We start from the raw sequence: 27739 nt of genomic DNA, 5'->3' as shown, positions 1-27739 counted from the left end.
GGTTTTCATGTTTTTAAAATCCCCAAACTCCTTCTCTGCTGATAGGCTGAGACTGTGTGTGTGTGTGTGTGTGTGTGTGTGTGTGTGTGTGTGTGTGTGTGTGAGAAGAGTTGGAGGTGATCTGAAGATAGGATTGTAATCATGACTGATGGTTTATGGGATGGACTTTGTGCTTTGGGTGTTTCAGACGAGGCCTATAAAAGGAAGGAGAGAGAGAGAGAGAGAGAGAGAGAGAGAGAGAGAGAGAGAGAGAGAGAGAGAGAGAGAGAGAGAGAGAGAGAGAGAGAGAGAGAGAGAGAGAGAATCACTTCTGCATCCCAAACTGTGGCTCTAACGTTCTCCGTCATCTTCCCCCAAGCAGCTGTAGTTTGGGAATATTGGGGCTAATCAAAAGAACCACCTGAATAAAGATTCTTTAAGCCTTTTTCACAGCAGCCATTTGGAGGTGAAATAAGAGGGTAAACAGAGGTGTTACGGAGGATACTTTAGGACCTTTCCAGGATATGTTCCAGGAGTTTTATTGACAATACAGGACGGCGCTGGTTCACAAACGGTCCTATAGTTTACTGGTAGGTCTTAACTTCACCGCAGTTTTATTTCTTATTGTTTAATGAAGTTCATTACAGGTAGGTGGTCAGCGTTTGTGAGACACTCCGCTGCGTACTCTCCAGTAAACAGACTAAATGTGACCAGTTTGTATCTTCCTATAAATAACAATTAAGTAGAATTTATTTTACCATAAATTCATCGTCTCACCTTTTGGCCAATTAAATAAAAGGTTTTATGGTTCAGTTAACATCGCTGTGCATGTATTTATAAACAACAACAAGACAATCTTCCACTGGGTTTCGTGAGAATCCACGTCGTAAGTTTTCCTGCCAACAGTCGCGTTTAAAACGAAATACGAGAGGGGCTAAAATGCAATTAAAATGTTCCAGGACAACATAAATTATTTCCAGGATATTTGGCTCTTTTTAATCAATTTCCAGGTGTTTCCAGGACATGTGGGAACCCTGGTGTTAACCCAACTATTTCATGTCAAAAGTGGCTGCTGTGAAAAAGGTCTACATATCATTACATCATTTTGAACTTGAACTGGGTCCCAGTTAAACTGACGTCTTTAATATTAATATTACTAAATGTTTGTGTCAACGCCGGTGTACAAAGTTAAAGGCGTCCAGTGTGAGTGGAGTAAGAACTCCTTGACTCTTGTTGGGAGTCGTGTGAGGGAGGATTTCAGGGAGGATGACAGAGAACAGAGCAGGATCTGGAGGGGGGGCGGGGGGGGATCTGATATCGGAATAAGATTAATTAAAGTTTTCCACAAACCAAACAATGTCACCACTTCATAGAGAAAAAGTCTCTTCTGGAGTAATTTGTTGAATTTGTAATATCACCTCCAGAAGAGACACAAGCTGCTTCCCAAACGCGTCAATTAACACTTTGATTTCCCGTCTTTAAATTGAATTAACTGCCATAAAAAAGCGAAGCTGCTTTTGGAGAACTGAATCCAGTTTTTGTTGTTTGGGTTGCAGAAGAAGAAGAAAAGTCCCTTTGTTCTGCCCAGTGTAGAAGCTTCATTATTAAGACTTTATTAAACCGACTTCTCTCCCTGCGTAGAAGTCGTGTTAGGACTTCTTCGGACAGTGTGAAGACGAGTCTGTGTTGAGAACCTCTATCATCGTTCTGGTGGACGGGAAGGTCTCTGCTACAGATGGAAGACTCTGGTACCAACCTGGCAAACTGTGGAGGAGTAAAAGAATTAAAAACAAGAGAACGAGGAGAGGAACAACAAACAAAAAGGTTTCAAATGTTCGTGTCTTCCTACCTTTTGAGATTCATCCAGTTCTTTGCTGTTTTACTGAAGCTGTCTGGACTGGGTGTGGTCATGGCTTCAAAATCCACCAGCTGGGAAAATATTCAACACAGATACATTAGAATGGGTTTTTTTCTTTCTGAACAACATTGTGTTGACGGAAACCAATAAAGTTAATTTAAGACTTTTTAAGGCCCCTTTCTTTTTTTATTTAAGATATATTTTCTGGGGCTTTTTATGCCTTTATTTGATAGAACAGCCGAAGAAGGGCGGAGGAAGAGAGCGGTGACGGCATGCAGCAAAGGACCGCAGGTGGGAACTGACTCAACCTACATGGAGAGGTCCTTTAAGGCCCATTTATTGCCTATTTCAAAGTCCAAAACACTGTCTGAAGGTCGCTTACTGGAGTTGGAGGAGTCAACGTTGTAAATATAATAATAATTTTATATTTTATATATTTATAAAGCACTTTTCAAGCTTAAGCACAAAGTGATTTCCAGATTAAAAGATATACAGAACTAAAATTAAAATCAGAAACTCATGTGAGTCCAAAACACTGGCACTAGATAGCGGTCTAAATCCTACACACAGTCCACAGCTGCATCACACAGTAAAGTATGTAACAGGTAACAGTCTATAAATATAATGTTTCCTTTAAAAAAGGTACAGAGCAGAAGTAAAACCACTTGTGCAACCGCAGTAATAATTAGAACATTTTCCTCTCACACACCTGCTGCCAGATATCACACGAGCTATCAGCTCTTTCTGTCTGAATGAGCAACCTTCACTTCAGAGACATCTACTGTACGTCTGAATGACTAAAAGCCATCACTTGATAGCACAGCTTCACACAGCCAGCATTGTGTTGTATCTCGTGTATGAAAAAAAGGGAAGTTATAGTGTGTCTGATCAAAAAAAACAACCCAAAATACGTGTGTGAAGTTCAGACATATTGTTGTTGGAACAAAGACACGTCGGAGGAGAACGAGGCGGCACAGAAACCTGATCAGGTGTTAGAAAAGTGAAGTGTATGAAAGGTTCAGCTGAGGTTGTTGACTGTCCTCATAATGTCTGTATGTCGACTGAAGAATGTCTGGTGATTAATGACTTTAACAAACGAATGAAACCTTTGACTCTGGGGAAAATTAGAGTAGGAAATTCCCAAATTCCCACTCTTATCTGAAGATGTTTGCTTTGAGAAGAGAACTTAAATAAAGAAGGAGAAGTTTTTAGTCTTCAGACTTGTGCTTGTTCTTTGTTTACCTTTCCTTTCGGGATCCTGCCGATGACCTCTTTCCCGCTGGCCATCAGTGCTCCCATCACGACTGAGTAGGCCACCACACTGAGGAGGAGCAGATCAGGAAAACCCTCTTCACACACTAATATCACAATAATAAACATGATAATACAAAGATATAGTTACGCCCTTCTGTGTCAGCAGACACTGCAACCCTGCTATTACAGTTAGTTTTGTGGTTTGTGGTCATTTTGAGACCTGGTTTATCGTAGTTATAATTATTATCTGATTATCAGGACACTGTCCAGAGCTCATAATTAAAAATGGCCACTCTAAAACATAAAAAAGTCCCAGTTCAACCCCTGACTACAGGTAAAACTTGGACCGCTCAATAGTGAGCTGAAGGTAGAACAGGCTGTTCTTCAAGCATAAATGAAGCCAGAGAATTTAGAGTGTGAGTCTTTGTTTCCTCTTCAGAAACCACTCTTTCAATGTCAACGGTTATTAATTGTTTTTAAGGAGTTTCTAACGTTTCTTGCCAAAGGGGGATCTGACTCAAAACATTAAAGCTTAAAACCACAAATCGAGCTGTCCCAGGAAATCACAAAGGAACACAAATTCACTTTCACCACAAAAGGTTTCCAAATGATAAAAATAGTTAACGTTACGCCTGCGGGCTGTTTCGACTCACCTGGACCCTCTGGAGAGCGGCATGAGGTTGCAGAAGTAATAAACCAAGGAGAGGATCAGGTTACACACAGCATCTGCATCCTGGAAGAACAACACAGAGTCAACTCTCATCCATTTTCTAACGGTCTTCACTGGGTGTTGTCTGCCGTTCTCGGTTCATAAAGACGCGGTGAAACCCGAGAGGGCTGCCGACTGAAAACTGCAACAGTCAAAAGAGGTTGTTCACATTGTCCCTGGGTGTCTGGGTCAGATCACAGTCAATAACCTTTCAACAACAGGGGCATTGTTGGGTGCTATGGCAGCTATCAGTCTAAATCCAGTAACAATAAGAGAAACTGAGCCGAGGTTGAACGGTTAGTCTGAAAGCCACAAACAGCAACCAGCCGCTGTAAAATTATCCATTTGTTTAAATATTGGGATATTCTCCAGAGAATTAATATTCTTCCTCGTCTGCCCGTCTATACAACTGAAATCAGTCATACTCCTGCAGAGGGAGAGAGAGGGGAGATATGCTGACTGACGACTCGAGATAAAACTGTCGCCTGCTGAGTCTAGTTCACTATTTTTCTGGGGTTTCTTTATGTTTTGTGTCATTTTTCCTCTGAATCTCCTCCTGCATTTACAAAGATTCCCAGCAAAATAATTTAAAAAGGACCAACACGGGCTTCAACTAATGATTAATATGTAATCTATATATTATTTATAAAATGTCATAATATACTGAATCGTGGCCCAAGGCGACATCTACAGATGTCTTGTTTTCTCTAACAATCCAAAAACCAAAGATAGTTGATTTTCAGTTATATAAAACAAAGAAAAGAGACAAATTTTCTCATATTTGGGAAGAACATTTGTCATTTTTTGCTTTATAAATGACTTAAACACATAAATGTCTATCAAAACAATGGCGATTAACTTTCTGTCAATTGACAAATCAATGAATCTACTAATTCTGTCAGCTCTCTGTCACATTTTACTTGCAGAAGGTTAGAGGGAACCTTTTATTACTCTACTACTAATATAAATCTTACATTTAATGCTTCATTTCATCTCATAAATCATTGGTTTGAACACACTTCTGCTTTCTATTATGTGTGGGATGCAGAAGTTGTGCCAAATAAGAAAAGCTTCCAGTGAACTGTAGAGCTCAATCTCACCCCGAGCTCAGTGGACAGCATTAATGTCTTTCCTTTGGCGGTGAGGTCTTTGTAGATGGACTCTATCTCTGACTGGTACTGCTGCGTCCGCTCTTCTGTCGTCTGAGTCTCTACTGAGAATAACATGTTGCCAACCCTAAAAAACACAGAGAGCAGTTCAGAAGTGGGAATTAGTGATCACTTAAATCTCCTTCTGTCATCGTAGTTCGAACGAACCGGAACTGACACCAGGAAACTGTCACAGCTCTGCTAGTGAATTATAAAATAAATAATCATTGTAGCTGCCAACAGTTAACTGTCCTGTATCTTTGTACCCACTAAGAACAAAACGCACTTGATCTTCTTTATGAATGTAATAATGTATCGTGAGACAGTTCAATCACACAGATATGTGAAGATTCGAATCAGTAAGATATAAAATGAATCATTATACTTCAAACAGCAGAGGGCGATAACTAATGTTGACTGTTCGATGTTTTGGGTCACTCGCGTCAGCGGCTGTATCGAGGCTTGCTTTTACAAAGAAAAGGAAATATGCATCGTTTTGCAGAGTTTAAATGTAAGAGAAGATGTATTTTGAATCTCTTTCAGTCGTAATTAGTATTTTTTTGTCTTCTTTTGTTGAAAAACTGACTTGAGTGTATCTTTACATCTCTAATGTTCTTATTTAATTACAATCGGGCCCTAATTATATTACTTTCCCAGTAACTAGTAGTGTAACTAATTGCTAATACATTTCAGTAATAAAAATTAGTCACAACATTACACCTCCTACTAATCTGAAATCCAATGATCCAATCACATCATTGGATTCATTTTTGTAATCGTGGAAGAAAAGATGGAAATGTGGCTGGAAATATTCACATTACTTTGATTTTAACAAACAAAACTGGATTTTAATCTTCACAAGTGTGAATTTTGGGGAGAAAGGGACACAATTACAGCAGAAAAGTAATAAAAACTAGTAGTGTAACTAATTACTGTTGGCAGGGAGCAATGAGTAAAACAATAAAATTAATTTGGAAAACAGTAACGAGTAATAAATTAAATTTTTTTGAGTAACTAGCCCAACACTGACCGTACGTTACATTACATTCATTTGTCCGTACCTGTCTCCAGTGATGGTGATGGTAAAACCGTCGTACTCTTTCCCAAGATCCTTCATGCTCGGCACCTTGGAGTTGACCGTGAAGCCATCTCTGGTTTTACTGTTGAACTGCTTCAGGAAACAAACAAACAAACAAACAAACACAGAAACAACCATCCTGGGTTTTCACTGCTGAACGACGTAAAACAACCAAAAACATAACATAAACCAACTAAATGTTGAGATAATTTTTTATTAAGCAGCACAAAACAATCTCAACTCAAGGTCCACTTACTTAACTCTGCTGATAAGGGATGTTTGATACCATCAGAAACAAATAAGAAAGCAGACCTTGAGCTGAGTGACTTGACAAAATGTCGATTAAGCGTGAGAAAAAAAAACTATTTTCAACCCAGTTAATTAGGACATGCATCATGTTTGTCTCTCTATTCACTTCCTTTTTAACCAACTTCCTCTTTTTTCGTCCTTACCTTCATTATAGGAAGCAGATCTTCTACTTTATTCACATTTTCGAGAGCCTGGCGGACTTCTAAGAGTCCTCTGGGGTTGTACGCCCTGAAAAACAAGAACTTGTTAAGTTAAAGAAGCAACAGAAGAGTGAGGAAGACTGATGAAGAAAAAAGAATTATTCATTAAGATTTTGCATTTATCCAACACTCTCATGCAAAATGAATAAAGCCTGGAGGAGGAAAGAAATTATTTACACGCAGTAGCAAAGCATATTTACATAACTGCAGTCAAATATATACGGCCATTTAGTACATATTTTCTCTCTCTCTTTATAAATGTATAGTTTCTATGATTGATTCTGATTCTTATGCACCAATGTACCAAAGCAAATTCCTTGTGTGTGAAAACTTGGCAATAAACCTGATTCTCATTCAGAATTTTCCAGATAAAAAAGGGTAAAATGTGCGACAAACAGCTTTATAATGAAAGTTCTGCAGAGATTTCCTGGTTACAAATCTTTTGTTTTGTCACATCGTCACAGAAAAAACTGTATAAAGTGTCAATTTACCCGTGGTACACCAGTATTCTGTCTTTGATGAAGTCGAGGATGTTGTCAAAGTAGGCCAGATATCTGATGTTGATAATCTGTCCCCTGCAGAGAAAAAAAATTGGATGGATTTCAACATACTGCCAAAAAAGCAGATTTTATATCTCTGAAGAAATGCTGTCAGTGAGCTTTCAGCACCAAGGCGACAGCGAATGAAACTCTGGGCTTGTGTTACATGGGTTTAAATAAATGTTTGTGCACTACAAAAGGTTGAGGAAAAACCCAAAGCGAGGCGAGTGTCGAGTGTCTCGCTCTGTCCTCGGGGGGGCGAGTTGTTACCTGATGAGATTGATGTGATTGTTGAAGCCTCGACTGAGACTCCTGGCAGGCATCTGGTCCAACCACAGAACTGGCTGGTCTGGATCCGCGATCCTACGAGCAGCAAGGAAGAAGGAGGAGGAGGAGGAGACCTGTTTAGTCTGTCAACACCGAAATCCACTCAGCTGAAGACTCTTTCAGTGGAATAAAAGTGATTTCAGTTCTCACTTCTCTGTGTAATTTAACAAGCTGAGTATGAGCTTCAGTCTAGACTGTATTTTTTTTATGCAAGGCGGTTTGAGAATGAGGAATTGGTGGCTAACGCATATCGACATCTGTCTTCTTCTTGTGCCTTTGCTCCCTGGAGTTTTTAGGTTATTTCCTGGAGATGATTAGGATTCCACAGATGCTCCTGAGAGGAACTGTCTTGGATCGCGACAGAGACGCACATTTTTTAGGTGTTTTGGTTGTCGTCCTCGTCCAGCCAAACCAAACTTACACTTGGATGCTTTAAAGGGTAATACTAAATCTGAGCCTGTAAATGACGTCTACAGTCAATATGTTATACAGTCACTTGTTCCTGGTCTATAGAGACACAGATTATTTGCCTTTTTCCAAATTAAATGCTCCTCTAGACCTTCAGAAATGTAAAGAGTCTACAAAAACTTTACCTGGTACATCATGCCTTTGAATTACATCACATCAACCCTAAATCTGGATCTGAATGCATTTATTGATTAAAACAAAAAAGCTAAAAAAGGTGTGTTTAGTTACTCACCTCCTCCATTTGACAGCTATATCGAACATGTCTCTCCACTGCATTTGCCTGGTCTTGCCGTTGACTCGCACTTTGGAGTTGCTCCACGTCCGATGCATAGCCTGCATCACCTCCAGGGTCGCTAAACCCATGGCTGAAAAAAAGCACGATTTTATTTTCTTCCTGTTGTTAATGCTTTAATTCATCTGCATGAGCTACAGTATTTATCTGTGGTACCTCTGTGTATTCTCCTGTTAGGTAAAAAACCAGGAGTGTCGTATTGCATTAACGCCCCCAAGTGGTCGGCTGTGCAGATCAGCTTCTGAACTTCACTGCTGTAGCTGTCGAAGTTCTGCGGCAGCACGTCCCTGAAAACCACAGAGAGAGAGGAAGACACAGAGGATGAGCTTCGTCAAAACCTTTCATGAGGTGTTTGTTTTTTTCTGGACCGTACTGTGGGTAGCTGTCAACCTTCTGCATCGGCTTTGTAGAACAGAAGAGACGAGTTTCAACCTACTGACAGCAGGAAAAAAAACACCAGCCTGAAGAACAATGGAGCTTTTCTGGAAGTGTTTGCTTCAGCTTTGAGCGCGTGAGAACTGCTGCAAACGTCAGGAAATTAAAGTTGTGATGGTTCCTGATTGCTCAGATTTCTAAAAGGATGACACACTAGAGGTGAAGTGTAGGACAAGAAGATGTAGATCTGTTATATATTATTATCTTAAAGCCCATTCGCAGCTATAACAATATCTGTAGTTTATGATCTCAGAGTAATATTAAAATGGACGAGGAGAGCTTCCAGTTATTGCTCCAGGTGGGGATCAGCTGTAATGGAGCCATTAAACCTACTTGATATGTGGCTGCAGGCCGGGCTGTTCTTCATAGTCCTCTATTAGAAAAGGCAGGTTCTTGGCCCAGTGATTCTTAAAGTTCCCGGGTAAATCCTGGTCCACGTTGTACTCTGCTACTGGGATGTCAAGGTGGGAGTGCAGGTAGCGAGAGTACTCTGGTAGAAACACAAAGTGGGGCAAAGCAGGCAGAGAACATAAGATATAATATAAAATTTAAATGAACTTCCAAGTGCATTATGGTGTCTCTTATGTATGAGTTTGTGTGTGTGCGTGCGGGGACACCAACCTCTGAGGTATTTCACTTTGAGGTATTCTGAGCTGGCCTTCTGTCCCAGCAGAGGGTCGTTCAACATGACTTTAGTCTGAGCTTTGATGCCCTCGTAGAACTGCCCCATCGCCACGTGACTTAACCCCTTCATGTACTGGCACACCTCGTTGTAGGGCTCCAACTGGAGACACCTCTGGGGGACGAACGGGAGGAGGGGAAAATTCAAAGCGGGGTTCAGATTTTACTCTGCAACCTCACCTCTTGGTGCCACTAAATCCTACACACTGGTCCTTTAAAACTGCAGTTCAAATGTAATTTTCGCTGTTATGGTATGAATTGCATTATGCAGCCTAACGGAGGGGCAGAGCTTTCTCCTTTACCTTGAAGTTGCCTATGGCCTCCTGCAGCGAGCCGTGGTGGTACAGCATCATGCCTCGGAGCTGGAGAGACTGAATGTGGTTCTGATTCAACATGAGGGCTTTCTGGAAGCTCTCCATTGCTGACTCAAAATCACCCAACTCTCTGGAAAGAGGAAGCAGAGACACCAAAAGACCAACAGTTGACATATTGTTAGTAAGGCGGAGAGGAAAGGTAAGACTCTCAATTCCTTAAATACAAATGCACGTAGTGTTTATCCTTATGGTTAATGATATTAACAGTGAATCTCAGAGACTTGCTGTACCTGTAGGCCTGTCCAAGGCTTTTATAGGCATCTATGAAGTCAGACTTCAACTTCAGAGCCTCTTTGAATGTCTCAATGGCTTCCTGACGAAGGAAAACAACATGTTTTCACTGAGTGACAACACAGAGTTAACAGGATATTGCAATAGGGAACATGTGGATAGAAGTCAGCAGATGGTTCGAGCCTGAAACATATATTTTTTGCCTGCAAATTGTAATTCACATAATCCATCGCAACTGTGACTCAACTGTGACTCAAGTGGCCACTTCACCACAAAAAGGGATCACCGAAGTCAGTGGGATTTATCATTTCACTGCAATCCATCTGTTAATTGTTGAGATATTTCAGCCTGGACTGACGAACCAACCGACTTAAACACTTAATCTTCTCAGTGTTTGATTATTTACACACTGTAAACTCTTTGCATACAGCAGTATAAAAGAACGTTCAGTGTAAATAAAATGAAAGTTAACAACGTGATCTTTGCTTTCATGGTGTGAACAAGGAACTGTGCACCAACGAGGTCAGCAGACAAAAGGACATATTAGAGCTATTTTACTTTCTCACCGAACTGTACCGATAAAAAAAAATAAAAAGAAGCAGCAGATTGTGCAATATTGACTTTGTTTCCATGAGGACGAGCTGTTATATTGAAACAGTATTTAATGTCTGGTGCTTTTTTTTCACTGTGTTTAAGAGTTTTGTTGTTGTTGTTTGTCAGCTGCTTGTAGGTGCTGTACAGGGGATTCCCTCAGGAAATTGGTTAGTCAGGGGTTAGCAAAGGTGATAAACACAACCAAAAACCGCCCCCATACATACATGTGACTGGATAAAACAGAGCAACTGAAGGAGCTTTTGCAGACGAGCCTCGCAGCCGAGAGACCGCAGATTAAACAGCTGCAGACGCTGCTCCGCACAATCTGACACCAACTTATCAAAGTGTGAGAAACACTGTGAATGTGGGACTACAGCGTGACAACATAACTAACAGTTATGCAACATGTTGTCCAGGTTTTCACATTTTAAAATGATAACTTTGCTCACTGTGAAAGGAGCGATGGCTGCAGCGTATTAAAAGGGATATATCGTATATAAGGGAACCCTGTGTACACAGAGAGAGACTACCTCTGCAACAGGAAACTGGTGTGTGATACACAGAACCCTCTTCCTATTGAGAGGTCTGCTCAGAAGAACTGATGTGGTCACCTTTGACTACTTAGCTAAACTGAAAGTATTCCCTTAGAGCAGGCTACTTTGCAGCTGCTCAAACACGATTATAACGTATAGAAATGTAAAAACACTAATTAATTTTGTACATACAATATGCATGAAACACCCCAAACTTCCCTCTACTCCATGTTCTAACTGACATTGTATCTTAATCTCTTTTGCATGATGTACACATAATATAAATCAGACAATTTCCACCATAAAATACTGGAGATTTTCTAAAAGAAGTAGATTAGTTTACCCAGATTTATATTCCTAAACATGTATCCAGCAGTAAAAGGAAACTGGCTCATAAAAGTAACAAATGGGGATTAAAAAAAAAAACATACGCAGCCAAATTCCCTATTTTCTGCTGGGAAAACAGCCAGTGAACTCACCTTGAGCATGCCTCTGTGGAAGAAGGTGAGGCCTTTATACAGCATGGCGATGGGCTGATTCTTCTTCAGCTCTAAAGACTGCTGGAAGTCTTCCATCGCCGCCACATAGTCCTGGTGGGAAGGCAAAAGCAGCAGGGTCAGCATTAAGGCACGCTAGTGTACGCATGTACGTACAGAAGATTGGACAATCAAACCTCTGAGATGAAGAGCAGTGTTCCTCTGTGTCTGTAGAGACGGGCTGAGGGCTGAAGCTGGATGGCTTTGGTCAGATCGGCCAGAGCCTCACTGATACGACCCAGAGGAGACAGGATCTGGATGGAAAGATTAAAGTAGAAGCACAAATTCAAAGAAACATGATGTGTTTTCATTTGGTTATTGCAAAAGATCTTGTTGAAAATTCTTTTGGGGGCAAATCACGCTCATGTACGGCTGAAGGAGACAGAAAACGTACACATGTAAGTACACTCAACACATAGAGAGACACTCTGTGTAACTATTTCTGTGTGACTTTCATAACAGTTTGGATTACAGCAGATATAAGCTCGTGTGGCACATAGGTCACAAAGAGGAAACAGCTCATAGCCAACCTCAGAGTGAAAGATATTTTAAACTAACAGTGTGATTCTTAGAACTTACAGCACACAGTAAACTCATGTGACTTCACGATCATTTGTGTGTCTATACATATATACATATAAATACATGTACACAACTACACCGCATACATTACTGAACTGAATATTAAACACTTTTTGACAATATGTATATTTTTCCACAGGCTCTTGTGCTTGTTTCTTGAGCACAATTAAATCAACATTAATGAACTTTCACAGCAACTTGTTTTAAACGCTGCAGAGCTCTTTCAAGAAAAATGTAACTGAACATCTCATTTCCTGGACTACGACCTTTTTCTCCTCTCCTGCAGACAATCTAGAAATATGTACCAATGTGCTGTATTATGTTGCATTTTGCACATTCAGAATCATTACCGCTTTTGCTGTTAGCATTTAACAATTGAATGTTAAAATATAAAGTGTTTAAATAATTCAATTCATATGATAAATGTGCGATGACTAGTCTGTCTAGAGATGACTAGAGAGAGCAAATCACAAGTTATCACCAATACCAACACCCAGTGATGCTTAGAACATAAAACAGATATAGTGGTGATTGATGATCAGATACAGTGGTGATTGATGATCAGATACAGTGGTAATTGATGATCAGATACAGTGGTAATTGATGATCAGATATAGTGGTGATTGATGATCAGATACAGTGGTGATTAATGATCAGATTAAAAGTAAAGTTTGTCGAAATCTCCTCTAAAAATATACACGTTAAACTATTGAAGGAGGCTGAACGATAAATAAATGACTTCTGTTCCTCTCTCACCTCTGCTCTCTGTTCGTAGACCTCTGGCCAGTTAGGCTCCAGAGTGATGACTCGGTTGAGCTCGTACAACGCCAAGTCAGCATTCTTTATGTCCTGGCGTGGGAGACACAGGAAAGGGGGGGAGGCAGTTATATTCTGTTGACATAAACCTTAATATATAGAGAACAAAACTAGGAGCAGAGCCACAAACAGCTTAAAGAACACCCCAAAATAAAACCGCTGTGCTGTGTTTTTACCCGCAGAGTCCCGGTGGATTGAATTTGTATTCACTGGATGACACACTGAGTCATTCTGCGTTTACCTGAAACTGCTGCTGTCGCCCAAAACGCGAGGCGAATGGAGGTGAATAAAACCAGAGGCATCCAAAATATGCATATGGACAACAACTCCCTACGCTGCCAAACCCCCAATAATGAATATGAGCATACCAATTAAACTGAGATTCAATGTGACTGGTTTTGAGCAGCAGGCTGAACTCTGAATGCAAATAAAAGCCTCGATCAATATAGAAAACACAGACTTTACTGTGTAACTTATAAAGTGTGACTCATCTTATACTCTGTCTTTCTTGCTAACAAACACATATTACTTCATGTCTTAATGTAATTATCCAGTTTATGACATTGTAAATGCTCTGATGGAAGACACATTTCAGCTGTATTTTAATGGTCCACACTAACAACAATAACTACAACTATAAATTAAGAGTTAACAAACAGTGGTCAGTAGGAAAATGGATAAAGTTATTGATGAGCTGCTGTGTGTTGCTCAGAAAAACAAGAACCAGGAGGTCATGGGTTCACAAAGACGAGAGGTTTAAGTCTGTTTAAGTCACATTTTATTCATACTTTGGTAAAAGAGAGAAAGAGATCAGAGATGGTTTATCAGTATGTCTCAGGTAAAAAGATGTTTTTTTAAGGTGTAATTTACTACTTAATATAAGTAATATCCCACAATATTGCACCATACGATATCATTCGACACCTCCTCGAGCAAGTTATGCCCTACTTATGTCGAAGAACAGAGCTACAAGGTGCTTAACCTGAAATTACACCACCATAAAATACAAGAAACTATTAAAAGAACAACATGAAACCATTGGCAGACAGAGAAAAGCTGCTGTTATGTTATATAACAGTGCAGCTGTAGTCCACATCCACCACTCACCTGTAGACTTTTCTTCCCGTAAGCTATCCCTCTCCCATAGATGGCACTGACCAGCTCTGGGTCACCCTTTTTACAGAAGACAACAACATGTCAGGAAAATGGCTCCAACACAAAGGAAAACAAAGAGTCAAGCTCGTACGGAGAGCGAGGAGAGACTGATTCACAAACACACCTGTAATAAGAGTGAGAAGTGTTTGATGGCTTCATCATAAAGACCGTTGCCTATCAGAACGTAGCCTATAGCTGCAACGACAGAACAAAAAGGATGATGAGCAACCAGGAGGAACATTACAAAATCTGTTTAATAAGGTTCCTATTTGGAGCAACTTACCGAGTTCTTCGTTTGTGTTGAGGTTATCTACTGGGAAGGGGATTTTTTTCTGTTCTATAAACAACTTGGCCTGGTTCTGTGTGAGATGAGAAACAAAGAACAAAAAGCACATATACATACTGTACATCAACAGGAAACAAAATAAAGGCTTCCTGTGTGAAAAGTCGAGACAAGAAAACAGAGGAGAAACCGAGAATATATATAACGCTGTCAGTGTGACACAAGTTTATTTAAAGCAGGTGTAGAATGATGTAAATTAAAACCTTCATCGGGGACATTTTGCTGAGTTTAAAAAGGGTTTTTTAAGAAGCTTCACAGCGTCTCTCTCAAGGTTACACCGATGCTTACTGCTGCCGAGCAAACTCATGTAGTGATACATATTCTGTGTATTGCATCAAAAAGAAAAAGGAGTGGACTAGTTTTCTCTCCTTCTCAAAGTGTCACATTGTGTTTTACTGTGTAATCCTAAATGGAGAGTGGCAGCGTGACATAATAGCAACCCATCGTTTACAGGATGCAAAATCTGACAGCATGCAAATGTTGCTGTGGCAGCAATTTGGTTTTTTTTTTTTTTTTTTTTTTTCCACGACAGCAACGACTGACAAGAACAAATACTTTTACATCATCGAGCCGACAGAACGCAACATCATCAAAATGACACCCTCGGTCCGCTGCAGCTTCTCTTTTCCCTCCTTTCTCTTCTCTGAGGAAGATATTCTCTCTAATGCTCGGGTGTGTACGTCGTCAGGCGTTTGTAAAGATCAAACTGCTCTGAATTTGAAGTTTAAAGTCTTGACTGTGATTATTATTGCCTCCAGTGTCCTCTCAACTCGCAGCAGTGATGTATCGGTGCACTCGGGGTGTGGTCGGTGCTGGGTGAGGTTACAGACACACAAAGACACACACACACACACACACACACAGACACACACACACACACACAGAGACACACAGACACACTCCTGACCACACCCAACAACACCCGCAACAATCATGAAACCGTCACCCGGAGGAGGTTGTGGATTCTTTTATGGCTGCACGATATCAGGATTGTAAACTCTATATATAAATAAACAAAGTTATTATTATTATTCATGATTAGTGTGAAAACTATCGTCACTAATTGAATTAAACTATTAAAATCAGGATGTTATGAACTTTGTTTTGGGACCAGAGAACAGGCGAGTGCGTCTCTGCAGAACTACAGCACGTCGTTATAAAGCAGCTCTGTCACTAAATTTAACCTTTATTAAAAACTTTGCAGCTTCTGCGACTTTAATAATATTTCGATGAATTTGCGCAGCACCTGGTGATAAACCTCTTTTATTGTTCATTGTGCTTCAATTTTCTCATTTTTACATCTAAATAGATCAAAATATCAAAACCAAGAACCAAAGAGTGTGTATCAAACTAAAACATGAGGATAGTTTCATCAATAAATTACAGCAAATCAAACCCTAATAAACATTATCGGGGAAATTAAACTAAAAAACGAGTTGTTAAGACGTCTAGGAACCGATATTTCTTACTGAAGGAAACCGTTACAGTCTGTGGCTGTTGTTGATCTGATAATGTGTCTCTGTGTCTGTCTGTCTGTGTGTGTGTGTGTGTGTGTGTGTGTGTGAGATCTCACCAGGATCTTCTCTGCATTAAGTGAGAAGACTGACTCGCAGGGCGGGTTGCTTCCCTCCTCGCAGTCTGGGTCTTCCAACTGTAAAATCGAAGACTCTGAAAGGAGAGACATTCAGAGTATTTTAGTTAATATCTGTGTGAGCATTACGTGTCTACGTGGGAACATTAAACATTTTAAATCCTTCCTGTCGAGACCGTTCGTCTTTTCAAGTTACATTTTAAACAGTCTTGTATTTCAAAGAAAGAAATGTCTGAGTGGAGTTAAACCTGACCCTGCTCGTAGACTAACCAGGCATGTGAGCAATGTGGTTTAGAGTAACTCTGTGAAACATTTTGATCATCCTACAGAGAAAACCACACACCAAACTCCATTTAAATCTTTAGCAGTTTAAGCAAATGAGGCTCATACGAGTATTTTTTCTTCCTTTAGTCAATTTACTGTAAACCACATGAAAACGGTCAAACAAATTCACCCAGTATACCAAAATTTTATGATTTGTTTAGGTTTATGTTTCATGCTATCATAGTAAACACCATGTCTCTCTTAGATTTAAGAGTTATGTTAATAATGCGTGGTAAAATGATATGAATCATAGGCACAGATTGAGTTGCAGAGTCTCCGCTGCATGAATACGCAGATAAAACAACTTTTAAAGGCTATAAAATACGATTAAATCATTCAGGAGGTAGGAAACACACATTACACGTTACGTTTGGGATAAAACATGCAAGAAGAACACTGTTACAGCGCTTTCAAAATATTGTACAAATCACCAAGAATTAGGGCTGCATGATATGGTAAAAGAAACTGCTTAAATTACCAAACAAACAAAATAAAAATTGTTTCATTACATGAGGAGAATAAGATTTATGGGCCACTTTGTTATAAAATAATGGATGCAATTTGGATAATATTGTGATTAACTGTGCAACCACACTAAGAATATCCCTTCAGTTCAACACAGATGCAATAAATGTGAGCAGAACTTGTACAACCTGTCATTCACCATAGTCCTCCTCCTCCTCCTCCTCCTGCTAACACAATGTCTGCTGAAGAGCTGAGATATAGATAAATATATATAAATATATATCTATATATATATATATGGGTGCATCAGATATAAGCAGAATCCACCAGAAGATCATTACCTCTATAAAAACATTTCACTTAAACCCTTTTAAATATGTAATTTTGCTGTAGAGCGAGGCAACGCTTAAATTAAGCATTTTTTGACTGGAGTTTGGTGTAGACCTCTAGAGGGGAAGCTAATAAGTAAAGCAGCTCGTCAGTGAGTTTCTTTACTAATATATAACACCTGAAGCTACCCTCACTCCCGCGGTAACTACTACACCTTCTTCCAGCTTTAATTTTAAACCCACTTTTATCCTCTACGGCGGGGAGAGGCAGCGCGTACCCCGGTTATATACACCCCCCAACCGGGCTCCCTTCCTCTCCGGAGCTGTCACCAGTTATTGTTATTAGCCTCCCTTTAACGTTAGCTCACAAACGGTTGACGTTAACAGTGACAGTTGGAACCGCGGCGCGGGGGGGGGGACGTGGCGAAGGAACAGCTACAATAAAAAGAGAGATATATAAAGAGAGAGAGTTGTTTTACCGCAGTCTGCCGCGTATTCTTCCCACTCGGACAGAGAGCTGCATCCCTGCTTGTGGAGCTCGTTGTCGAACAAAGTGAGAGTGGAGAAATACTCGGAGGAGAAGATCGCCCGGCTCAGGTAGAGGAGGGAGAGCGCCGCCACCACAACAGCCCGGCTGCCAGGGGCCATGTTGGGCTACATGTGAGTGACGCCAGAGAGCGGAAGCTTCGGCTGTTTGACCCGAGCGGACGCGGACACGCCCCCCTCACGTGAAGTCTCTCCGGGAGGCCAACAGGAGAAGCCCGCAGCCGGAGGGAGGACGGTCGGACTGCATCTCCCAGAACACACTGCGGCTGTCAAAGCGGTTCCCTCCCTCCTCCTCCTCCGGTGTCAGTGGGGGAACTGACAGAAAAAGGGTTTCCGTTTTGATTTTCAAATTAAAAACCAAATTGCTCAACTCTCAGCTTAATAATAACATTTAACTTAGTAGTTAAAGGGAATTCATATCGAATATTAGCATGAAAATCGTTCGGGTTAGGGTTCCGGTACGTTAACTATAACTTATTATTATATTAGATCATATTATATTATGTTATATTATATTATATCCTATTATATTATATTATATTATACTGTATTATATTATATTATATTATATTTATCCTATTATATTATATTATATTATATTATATTATATTATACTGTATTATATTATATTATATTATACTGTATTATATTATATTATATCCTATTATATTATATTATATTATATTATATTGTATTATATTATATTATACTGTATTATATTATATTATATCCTATTATATTATATTATATTATATTATACTGTATTATATTATATTATATTTATTTATTGTTTGTATTATATTTTATTAGATCATACTATTTAATATTATATTATATTGTTTGTATTGTATTATATTATATTATATTATATCATACTATATTATATTAGATCATACTATATTATATCATATTATATTATATTGTATTGTATTATATTATATTATATTGTATTATATTGTATTATATGATATTGTATTGTATTGTATTATATAATATTATATCAGTCAAAGTGGATAGACAGTTTCTTTTTATGTGAAGATGAAACCATACTATCATCACTATCTTGTTTCCGCTGCACAAATTAAAAAGATGCGCAGCAGAAATATTTCCTTATGCAATGAATGTGATTATGTTTTTCTCTTTGTGTGGCATGAAGCAACTACACATTTTAATTCGTTATACAACTTTGTGTGATTCCTTATATTATATATATATATAATTATTATGATAATAGTTATTGGTTAGATATACGTGAGGAATATAGATAGCTATTGAGAAAATATCTCAATATTTTGACTTAGTCTCTTAAAATAATAACTTTAAGAACATTTCCTCATTATTCATGAAGTCTGGCCAACTGTACTTTTATTTTGAAGGCGGGACTGTTTTGAACGGCCGTACTTCCGCTCCGATTGCCTCGCATGCTAGCGGCTTTCCGTAGCAGCTCACAGCGCGAAGAATGGAGAAAGATGAGCTTCGGTGTGTCGAGTGTAACGAAAAGGCGTCGGAGTTACACCGGGATTACAGTAACGGCATCCTGAAGATAACCATATGTGTGCGTTAACTATTAACTCATTGAACACCGGTTGTATTGGACTGATAATGCTTACACACACACACACACACACACAGTGTTATTGATCTGTGTGTGTGTGTGTGTGTGTGTGTGTGTGTGTGTGTGTGTGTGTGTCTCTCCAGGAGTCCTGCCAGAAGCCAGTGGATAAATACATTGAATATGACCCAGTGATCATCCTCATTGATGCCATTCTGTGTAAGACTCAGGCCTTCAGACACATTTTGTTCAACACAAGCTTGAATGTAAGTATTTTTATTTATTTACAACTTAATGACATTTCTGCTGCTGTTTGAGCTGTGAGCTGCCTTACTTTCTATCTGTCTACCTAACCTAGATATCATAAATGTGCCCATATAAAAGGAATTTAACTTAATTTAATTTAACTCCAGTTTTATGTTCTTCTCTCAATGCACACACACAGAACAGACATAAACTATACAACGTACAGATAAACATAAACAATAACAACATCTGTAGACAGTAGACAACAGTGCACTAGTACTGTGTATACAATACGCACAGCATGCTGAGTGATTATAAAAACTAACTGAAACAATCTTGTGTACAAAACTAAACTAAACTCACATAAAATAATAATACAGGAAATGTCTTTTAGTTTCTAGTCTTTGTCAATTTGGTTCAGTTTATTGAGAGTGGGATACACGACTGTCAGTCAGTTGCATTCACACAGTGTGTGTATTGACAAATACAACCTTTATTATCATAAACTAATACTGAAACTAATAGAAACTTTAAGATTTTACAACAAACGAAGCTCCAGTGAAACAGTGAAAGCCCCTCCGTGCTGAACACAGAGCTATAATAACACCTCTGCTTCAACCTCTGCAGATCCACTGGAAGCTGTGTGTGTTCTGCCTGCTGTGTGAGGCGTACCTCAGGTGGTCCGCGCTCCACGGCTCCGAGCGGAGCAGCGACCCGGCCGACATCATCAGGTACACCAAGGAATGGGAGTTCTACGGCATGTTTGGATTGGCCGCGCTCGGTAAGATGATAGAAGACGAAAGCACCCAGAACAATGTATGTACTGCGAAAGCTGACGGATCTTTGGTTCCTTTAATTGGCTCTTTGGAGCTCTGAGAACTGGATTAAAATAAAGAAATGAGTGTAATGTAGTTCAGATTATTCTCATAGAGAGTAACACCTCACAGAACTGCATTATCTTTTACTTTCTAAGGTTATAAGATGATCAGTTTACACATAATAAGCTTGCTGAACATTCACTTAAAGAAAGGAAACTTCCAGCTTTGGTTTATTATACAGATCCTATTAAACAGACTGTGTGTTCTCCATTATATTTATGTTAATCTATAAATATATGATTCATTAAAACGTAAATTATTCTTATTTTACACACAATTTTGTAGACTAATGATATTAAATTGTTTTAATTATATAAAACCGAAAAAAAAACAGCAAATCTTCACATTTTAGAAGCTTGAACCGAAGAATGTTTTTACATTTTGGCTTAATTTAAAAACTGTTATTCAAGGAATAAAGGAAATGTATTTATCATTATACAACACCAGGTTGTTTAACAAAATAAAAGTTCGCAGTTTCTTCACGCTCCACACAGAAAAAGATCATAGAAAATAAATAAAATAAACCGATATTTAAAGTTATTTAGATACATGTACATCTTTTGAATTGGCGTCTGAGGTTTATTGAATCATTTTGAGTCAACTAATCACTTCAGTAAACCTCCCACTGTACTGTTGCTCTTGTTGGTGTTTCATCAGTATTTTAACACCTTACACGTACGATTAAATAAGTCTGTCTGTGTCTGGTGGTCGCGTAGAGCTGGCGGCGTTCTGCGGCGGCGTGCTGTGGTTCCTGTGGGCGGTGGTGGGTCGCCTGCGGGGCGGGACCCCCGAGCTCAGCCTGCTCCTCAGAGCCCTGCTGCTGTCCTGCTACGGCAAGGTCCTCCTCATCCCCGCGGTCATCTGGGAGCACGACTACTCGCCGCTCTGCCTCGGCCTCATCAAACTGTTTGTGCTCACCTCAAACTCACAGGCTATCAGAGGTAGGAGGATTATTACGTAAACTTATTCTCCCATTTAAACAGAAGCTTTTATAGGACATGAGCAGATATGTTGTAACTGATATCTGTATTATTTTAAACTTTACTTTAGTGCTTCTTTAAAAATGTTGTTTATTATTGTGGAGACGTCTTTGAAACAGCTTCAGACCTTTTTATGGAAGATTAAAAGTCTCTAAAAAAGAACATTTTAGCAACACTTTAAGACGGATTTTACACAAATCATTGTAAAGATAAATAATAAGAATTGACAATACCGACTAACGATGCTCACATTTAGTTAAAAAGGGACAACACACCACTGTTATATGTTATATCTTACTGTTTATTTTAAAGATTAAGACATTTTCTGATACATCCTGTAGTGACCAAGAAAATATCATAATTTTGAGAGACATTAGGAGTTCATTTTTAATATAAAGACTTATTTAATCCCACGTAAAAGGCCTGCGTGAGACACGAGTGAAGTGCTTCTATTTCAGTCCTCAAACAACATCTTAAAGCACCAGCAGGTGGCAACTAACCCTCTCTTTGTTTGACCTGCCGCTCCTGAATGCACAGACCCCAGACAATAAAAAATAAATACATTACATAACTGAATAGGTTTAAAGTTCACGTTTCTTGCGTTGTATAATTGTTTCTCCAGCAGCAGCAGCGGCTCTGGAAGCATTAATGTGCTCATTGTGTTTGGCAGCTGGTCTGTGAGCAGCAGACAATGAGATGTTATTGAGTGATTTACGGTCTGCTGCCCTGATGAGTTCCTGTACGACGTATTAATAAAGAAGTAGTGTATTCAGTCTTTTCAGTGCTGTAGTTTGCCACTTTAAAGTCTTGTTTCTTCTCCACTGTACCTGCCAGTTGTCAGGAAGGTGGTTGGTGATGGTTTGTTAGGTTAAAATTCGACTTCTCACAAGATGTATTGAAACTTTTTTTGGTTTGCACATTCTCTGTATGACTGCAGACTTTTCAGACGTTCTTTAACCAGCATGAAAACAAAGACTTTCTATAGAAAAAGTCTGCGCATTCTTAATTTTCCTCATCCTTCTTTCACTCCCCTCCCATCTCCTCTCCAGTGATCCTGAACAGCAGTAGACGTCTGTCGTTGATGGCCGTGTGGGTGGGCCTGCTGTCAGAGACCTGCGTGGCTCAGGTCTGTTCAAAGCTTCAGTGGAGCGTCCAGGAAGTGCTGACTTTTGACTGAATGTTTGCCTCGTCAGACCGAGACAGATGTCAGTTATCTCAGGGATGAACGGGTGGTGGTGGAAGCCAACCTGTGTCACAGAGAGGCAGTTTTTAATGAACCCTCTACGCACGGTGTTGGAGAAGGGAAAGGACAAGTCATGTTCTTAAAGGTCTCAAACAGAGACCGAGAGCAGCAGAAGACACTTTTTTTTTTTGCATTTATAAAGAAAAATATCTTTTTATTTGGGTCTGATGTGGAGGAGGAGGCATCGGCCCTCCTCTTGTTTTTCACTTTGGTTTTAAAGTGAACAACGAGCTCCCGAGTCGAGATTCCTGTGAGATTTTTATTTGGATTTGATTACTTTATTAAGAGATCCCCAGAGAGGAGCTGCAGCATGGGAACGTCTCCTGATCTAAATTGCTCTTAATTCCCAGGACCACTCTAATGAATGACACAAACACAGACCCTGAGGTTGTAATTCGACTATAACTACTTCTCTGTTTGGACAGGAACCAGCCAACACTCTTCACATTCTTTCGGCTCATTGTTGAAACGCTTACTTAAACTCTCACATACTCACACACATACAGAAAACACAGGAGGGGGAAACTGTCAGACATAACTGACTTTTCCTCTTTACTGGAACGTTAAGAGCTTGTGATAATGGGATAGAAACGAGGCTGCCAATGTTAAAGTTGTGGTTTGACTTTGATTAATCCAATAATCGCTAACTCTGTAAAATGTCATAAAGTAGTTAAAAGACAATGCATCTTCCAGTTTCCCACAGTCCAAAGTTACGTCTTCAGATTCCTTGTTTTGTCTGAGCGACAGTCCGATATTGTTTATTTTTGTCGTCATACGGCACCTAAACTCACCATTGCATCTAAAACTAATGGTGGTCAATTGCAAATGAAGGCAGGGTCCGCCATTTATTTTTTTATTTATTTGTTGTTTAAAACCCCGACGAAGACCAACGGTGGTCAAAATGTGATTTAGCCTCTACAATAAAGGCTTTTCTTAATATTTTCCTTCCTTGTTGTAATTTTTTTGGATTGTCTTCCAGTTTACAGTGTTTCCTCTATGTTGACTTTGGAGCGGCGGCCCGTCGCTGTTAAATTTCTGCCGCCACGGTATCAGAAATGGGGCAGACGCACAATGTAGTCACGGTTGCCTTTTAAATGATCCTGCTGACATAATGCACCCCCGCTGGCTGCCGCTCACATTGCAATTTAACAACAAGTAGAACTATTCAGAGGTTATTGGGGCTGTCCAGTTTAACTCCACATACTGTTGTGTTGATGGAGCTTATTGTCAAAACGTTAACTTTCTTCCAAGTCGACTATTAAACTAACAGCTCCACCAAAAACGTCACCGCGGTGGGTCCGTTTTAATTGGACAACGTTCAACTTGTCAGTTCTCAGCTCAACGTCCTGATATCAAACATCTGGAAACATTAAAACGGTAAATATATTTGTTTGTGTCGCAGCGAAGTGTCACTTCTGTTTCATACGTAAAACGTTTGCCGGCGCGACGGGACGGGCCTGCCGCCACTGCTAAAAAAAAATCCTAGAGGAAACACTGAGTTTATCCTGTTTTTTTCCGGGCACATTGTTTACAGAGCAACCAGTCATCTCCTTTTCCTCCGCCATTTATTGTTGCAGAACCCTGTTGAGTAAAATCCTCTAACACCAAACTGCAGAAAGTATTTTGCCAGATTTACTTTTCTCATTATGAAACATGTTAAAGCGCACAGTATGTAATTTCTACCACTAGGGGGTCTCTCACATCAAATTAACAACAAAAGACCAAGTTTGAGCTTCTCCCGGTTAGGATTCCTTCAGTGTTCATGGCTCAGGAGGTTTCTACCGGGAGTCCAGTTATCCACAGAGGTCTCCTCCTCTGCAAAACAAACAGACCCGCTGATTAAAACCACTTAACACACTGAATAAATTAGTTCCACCTTAATGATCACTGCTTCTCCCACGCTGTTGGACAGACAAAGGACGTCCCGGAGGGGCTGCGAGCCGAGCTGCTGCTAACGTTAGCTCAGCTTGTTTCTCTGATAACTTAAGATCCAGACGTCCGATGACTAAAATCCTTCATCCGGTTCAAATCTAGAGTTAAAAAGCACCAAGATCTAAACAGTGGATGGTAACAATGTGGCTTCAGACTGGATCAACAGTCAATGTATGACAGCTTCTGGCAGACAACCACAATGCTGACGCAGGCACAAAGGGGATATGGCGCCATCGACAGGCGACCGGTGAAACGCAGCGTTACCTGAATAAAATGACAGATTTCTCTGAGTTTGAACATTGTTGGAAACATTTGGGATAAAGTAAGAACTCAACTACACTTAGAACATAGAGCCAGAGGTTATACACTGTTTAATGAGGAGATGTTAACAGATTACAGCTCTAAATATCTGCTGCAGGTACACTTTAACAAACCTCCACGTACTGACCCTGGAATGTATGAGTCTGTAAACAGATCAATGTTCAATCAGTAAAACAAACATCCAAAGCAGACAAAGTGTCTGTGGAATGAGGGGAATGTATTCTCTGCACTTACCTACCTACCATACAGTATAAAGGGGCAGCTGAACCCGCCTCGGCCCCCAGGAGTCTGTGCAGGAGTCGTGTTGTTATTGAGAACTGCTGCAAAAAAAACCAGACTCGTGACGAGAGGCGAGGCAGAATTCCTGCTGAACAAAACCATCTGTGTCAGCTCTGCCGATCGAGGACTCGCCCTTCCAGATCTAATGATGTTCTCTCAAACAAGATTGCAGATAATGTGACAGACATTCGGAGCTTTTAGGGCTCTAGTTTCAAAACTGCTGCCTGTTGCATCAATTTATCAATAATAATATAAATAATACCGACATAAACAAGTAATCTGTTCTTTCCAAAGTCAGTGCAATTCTTCTTGTCCTCTGTGTCCTTCTGTTGGTGGTTTTTCATCTGCATTTCACTGCTTCCACCATCTCCCATTACAACAAAGTCTGAACCCTGCTGTAAGAAAAGCATCCTCTTTCTGTTGGGTTGTTGTTTTGTAAAGCTGCACTTGCAAAAAGTCCTCCAGTTACAATAAATTGACAAGAAAAACACACCATAAAAGCCAGTTCAGGCTAAGTTAAAACTCTGTTTTTAAAAGACCTGAAGCTGCCATTTAATTCACACAGGAGAATTTTTTCTCTCTGGGCCACCTGAAAAGTGAAAGGGCCAGTGTGCAGGATTTAAGCGGTGTATATCTGAGAACATATCCTGAATATTCTGTAATATTCAGAGCAGATTGTAACGTCCGTTTGTACGTCTGAACTTTCTACTTTTGTTGCTGCGAGAAATAATGTTGAAATATTTTTGACCTTCTGTCATAGACAAACCCTGAAGTTTGACAGGTGATATATTATGTAAATGAACTTGTAGAGCGAGTTTGCAATGACCTGCACAGAAACAATGCAGATCTATGTTACGATATGTGCACTCTGAACTGTCTGTTATCTATAAAGGAGTGAAAAGAGAAAATCAAATATTTGTCTCTTAACAGAATTACTCAGTTTTTATATGGTGTGTGTGTGTGTGTGTGTGCTGCCTCTGCACATGGCTACATGTTATTACAGGCCTGTGAATAGCTGAAGAGACAGCACACGAATGTGGAATGTTTTGTTAGGTGTCCTCACCCTGGGTGGATCTGTGCTCCGGTCTCTGTGGAGAGGAACACCGTCTCCAAAATCAGCTCGACAAAAACACACAAACAACTTATTCCACACAGCAGAGTGATGGTACAATGGTTGCATTATTTGTCAGTTACATTAATGGTTTAATGTCAGTGTTTAGTTACTTTAGATTGATGCACAAACGTGGAATCAACACGTGTTGTGTGTTTGTATAACCTGAGCGAGTTTCTAAATGTGGAGTCTGGAAAAGTGTTGGTCAATTACTGTGGCATGCAGTGGTTTTAATCTGAGTTTGACTAATCAGATTACTGGAACTGCAGTCACCTCGCAGCCATTTACCGGGTCTGGACCGGTGTGTGAGCCAAGAACTGGAGCTGGAGGTTTAAATCCAACCTGAAGTCAGCTGAGCCTCCTGGTGCAATATGCTGCTGTAAAACCTTCAACCTGTGCTGAGAATACGTCACTGATGTGTTGTTGAATGAATGCAAACTGCAGATCATAGTTGATGTATCTATTGTTGATCAAATAACAGTCTTCAGATTCCTTGTTTTGTCTGAGCAACAGTCCAAAACCCCCAAATATGTCATTTACAATTATATGAAACTGATAAAAGCAGCAGATCCTCATTTTTCAAATTTTCCGTCAACTGATTAATCCACTGATGTTAGTTTATTAGCACAAATACAAAGAAGCCTACAGCTGAGGCTGATGGGAATGGCAGATGATTTTTAAGATGGTGCTAAAGTCAAAGGATCAATTAACTGTACTGAGGGGGAACATGGATATCCCAATCCAACCAATAGTTGCTGAGACAATTCACTTCATTACCTTAGTGTTGGATCCATGAATTAATAATAGTTGTCTATTGTATGATTGCAGTTGTTGATAAAGACCAAACACTGGCTCCAGATTGGGCCTCGGGATGCTTAATCAACACACTGGTCCTTTAAAACCAAGCAATTAAACACCTTAACGTCATGGATAGGTACAAAGAATATATTTAAAGCTGTTCCTGACTGTAAATATTCAAATGATGAACTATTAAAGGTCCAGTGTGAAACATTTAGGAGGATCATAGGTGTGTTTTCATTAGTGTATAATCACCTGAAAATAGAAAGATTGTGTTTTTGTTAAGAATGAGCTGTTTATATCGACAGAGCGAGCGGGTCCTCTTCTACGCAGTTCGCCATGTTGAACTGTTTCTATGGCAACCAATCACCGGCTCTAGATGGGGCTTTAAAGGGATCACTGAATCCTACACAACCTATTTCCTGGTAACTTAAAGGACCACCTTCCATACGAGACCTCCGTCATGAACTGGCCTCACTGGGATCGATGGACTGGAAACAACAACGCGAAGGAAACAAGAGTACAACCTAACAGAAGTGAACTCGGGTTGCTTCAGTTTTGCAGAGAAAGGAAACATTCTGACTAAATTTCACAAGAATTACCAATAAAAATCCTGAATTTGGCGACTTCAGTGTTTAATGCGAAGCCTTTTCAGCTGGTACCCGCAGCCTGGCTCGGATGTGGCAATCTGTCCCCATCATCC

At 39.8% G+C, this 27739-nt stretch overlaps 2 protein-coding genes and 1 long non-coding RNA gene across 4 annotated transcripts; 1 reads left to right on the top strand and 2 right to left on the bottom strand.

The window, feature by feature from the left end:
• Positions 1–207: 207 nt before the first annotated feature.
• On the bottom strand, positions 208–17890 carry ttc13 (tetratricopeptide repeat domain 13). 2 transcript variants are annotated; one of them, XM_051409756.1, is made up of 23 exons: positions 17630–17890; positions 16015–16109; positions 14382–14457; positions 14223–14293; positions 14051–14116; positions 12884–12976; positions 11683–11799; positions 11489–11599; positions 9882–9964; positions 9580–9721; positions 9218–9392; positions 8930–9086; positions 8318–8448; positions 8102–8234; positions 7345–7437; positions 7027–7110; positions 6479–6563; positions 6010–6116; positions 4901–5036; positions 3745–3824; positions 3080–3158; positions 1829–1908; positions 208–1743 (listed from the first exon to the last, which is right to left on the bottom strand). In XM_051409756.1, the coding sequence occupies exons 1-23, from the start codon at positions 17796–17798 to the stop codon at positions 1629–1631; spliced, it is 2478 nt and encodes an 825-aa protein (XP_051265716.1). In that variant the 5' UTR covers positions 17799–17890; the 3' UTR covers positions 208–1628. The 2 variants fall into 2 exon arrangements, with proteins under 2 accessions (XP_051265716.1, XP_051265715.1); XM_051409755.1 differs by having other exon boundaries at positions 6010–6119; positions 17630–17889.
• A 1031-nt stretch (positions 17891–18921) lies between these two features.
• arv1 (ARV1 homolog, fatty acid homeostasis modulator) lies at positions 18922–23534 on the top strand. Its single transcript, XM_051409790.1, has 5 exons — positions 18922–19251; positions 19395–19514; positions 20122–20275; positions 21089–21313; positions 22402–23534. Exons 1-5 carry the CDS (start codon positions 19156–19158, stop codon positions 22527–22529), a joined length of 723 nt encoding a protein of 240 aa, XP_051265750.1. The 5' UTR covers positions 18922–19155; the 3' UTR covers positions 22530–23534.
• On the bottom strand, positions 23371–26059 carry LOC127368709 (uncharacterized). The gene is made up of 2 exons (XR_007885865.1): positions 25083–26059; positions 23371–24410 (listed from the first exon to the last, which is right to left on the bottom strand). It is a non-coding gene; the product is annotated as an uncharacterized LOC127368709 (long non-coding RNA).
• Positions 26060–27739: the final 1680 nt, after the last annotated feature.

Source organism: Dicentrarchus labrax, unplaced genomic scaffold, assembly GCF_905237075.1.
Source record: "Dicentrarchus labrax unplaced genomic scaffold, dlabrax2021, whole genome shotgun sequence".
Lineage (NCBI taxonomy): Eukaryota > Metazoa > Chordata > Actinopteri > Moronidae > Dicentrarchus > Dicentrarchus labrax.
The sequence above is the reverse complement of the archived record's forward strand: the minus strand, read 5'-3'. Positions and strand labels throughout refer to the sequence as shown.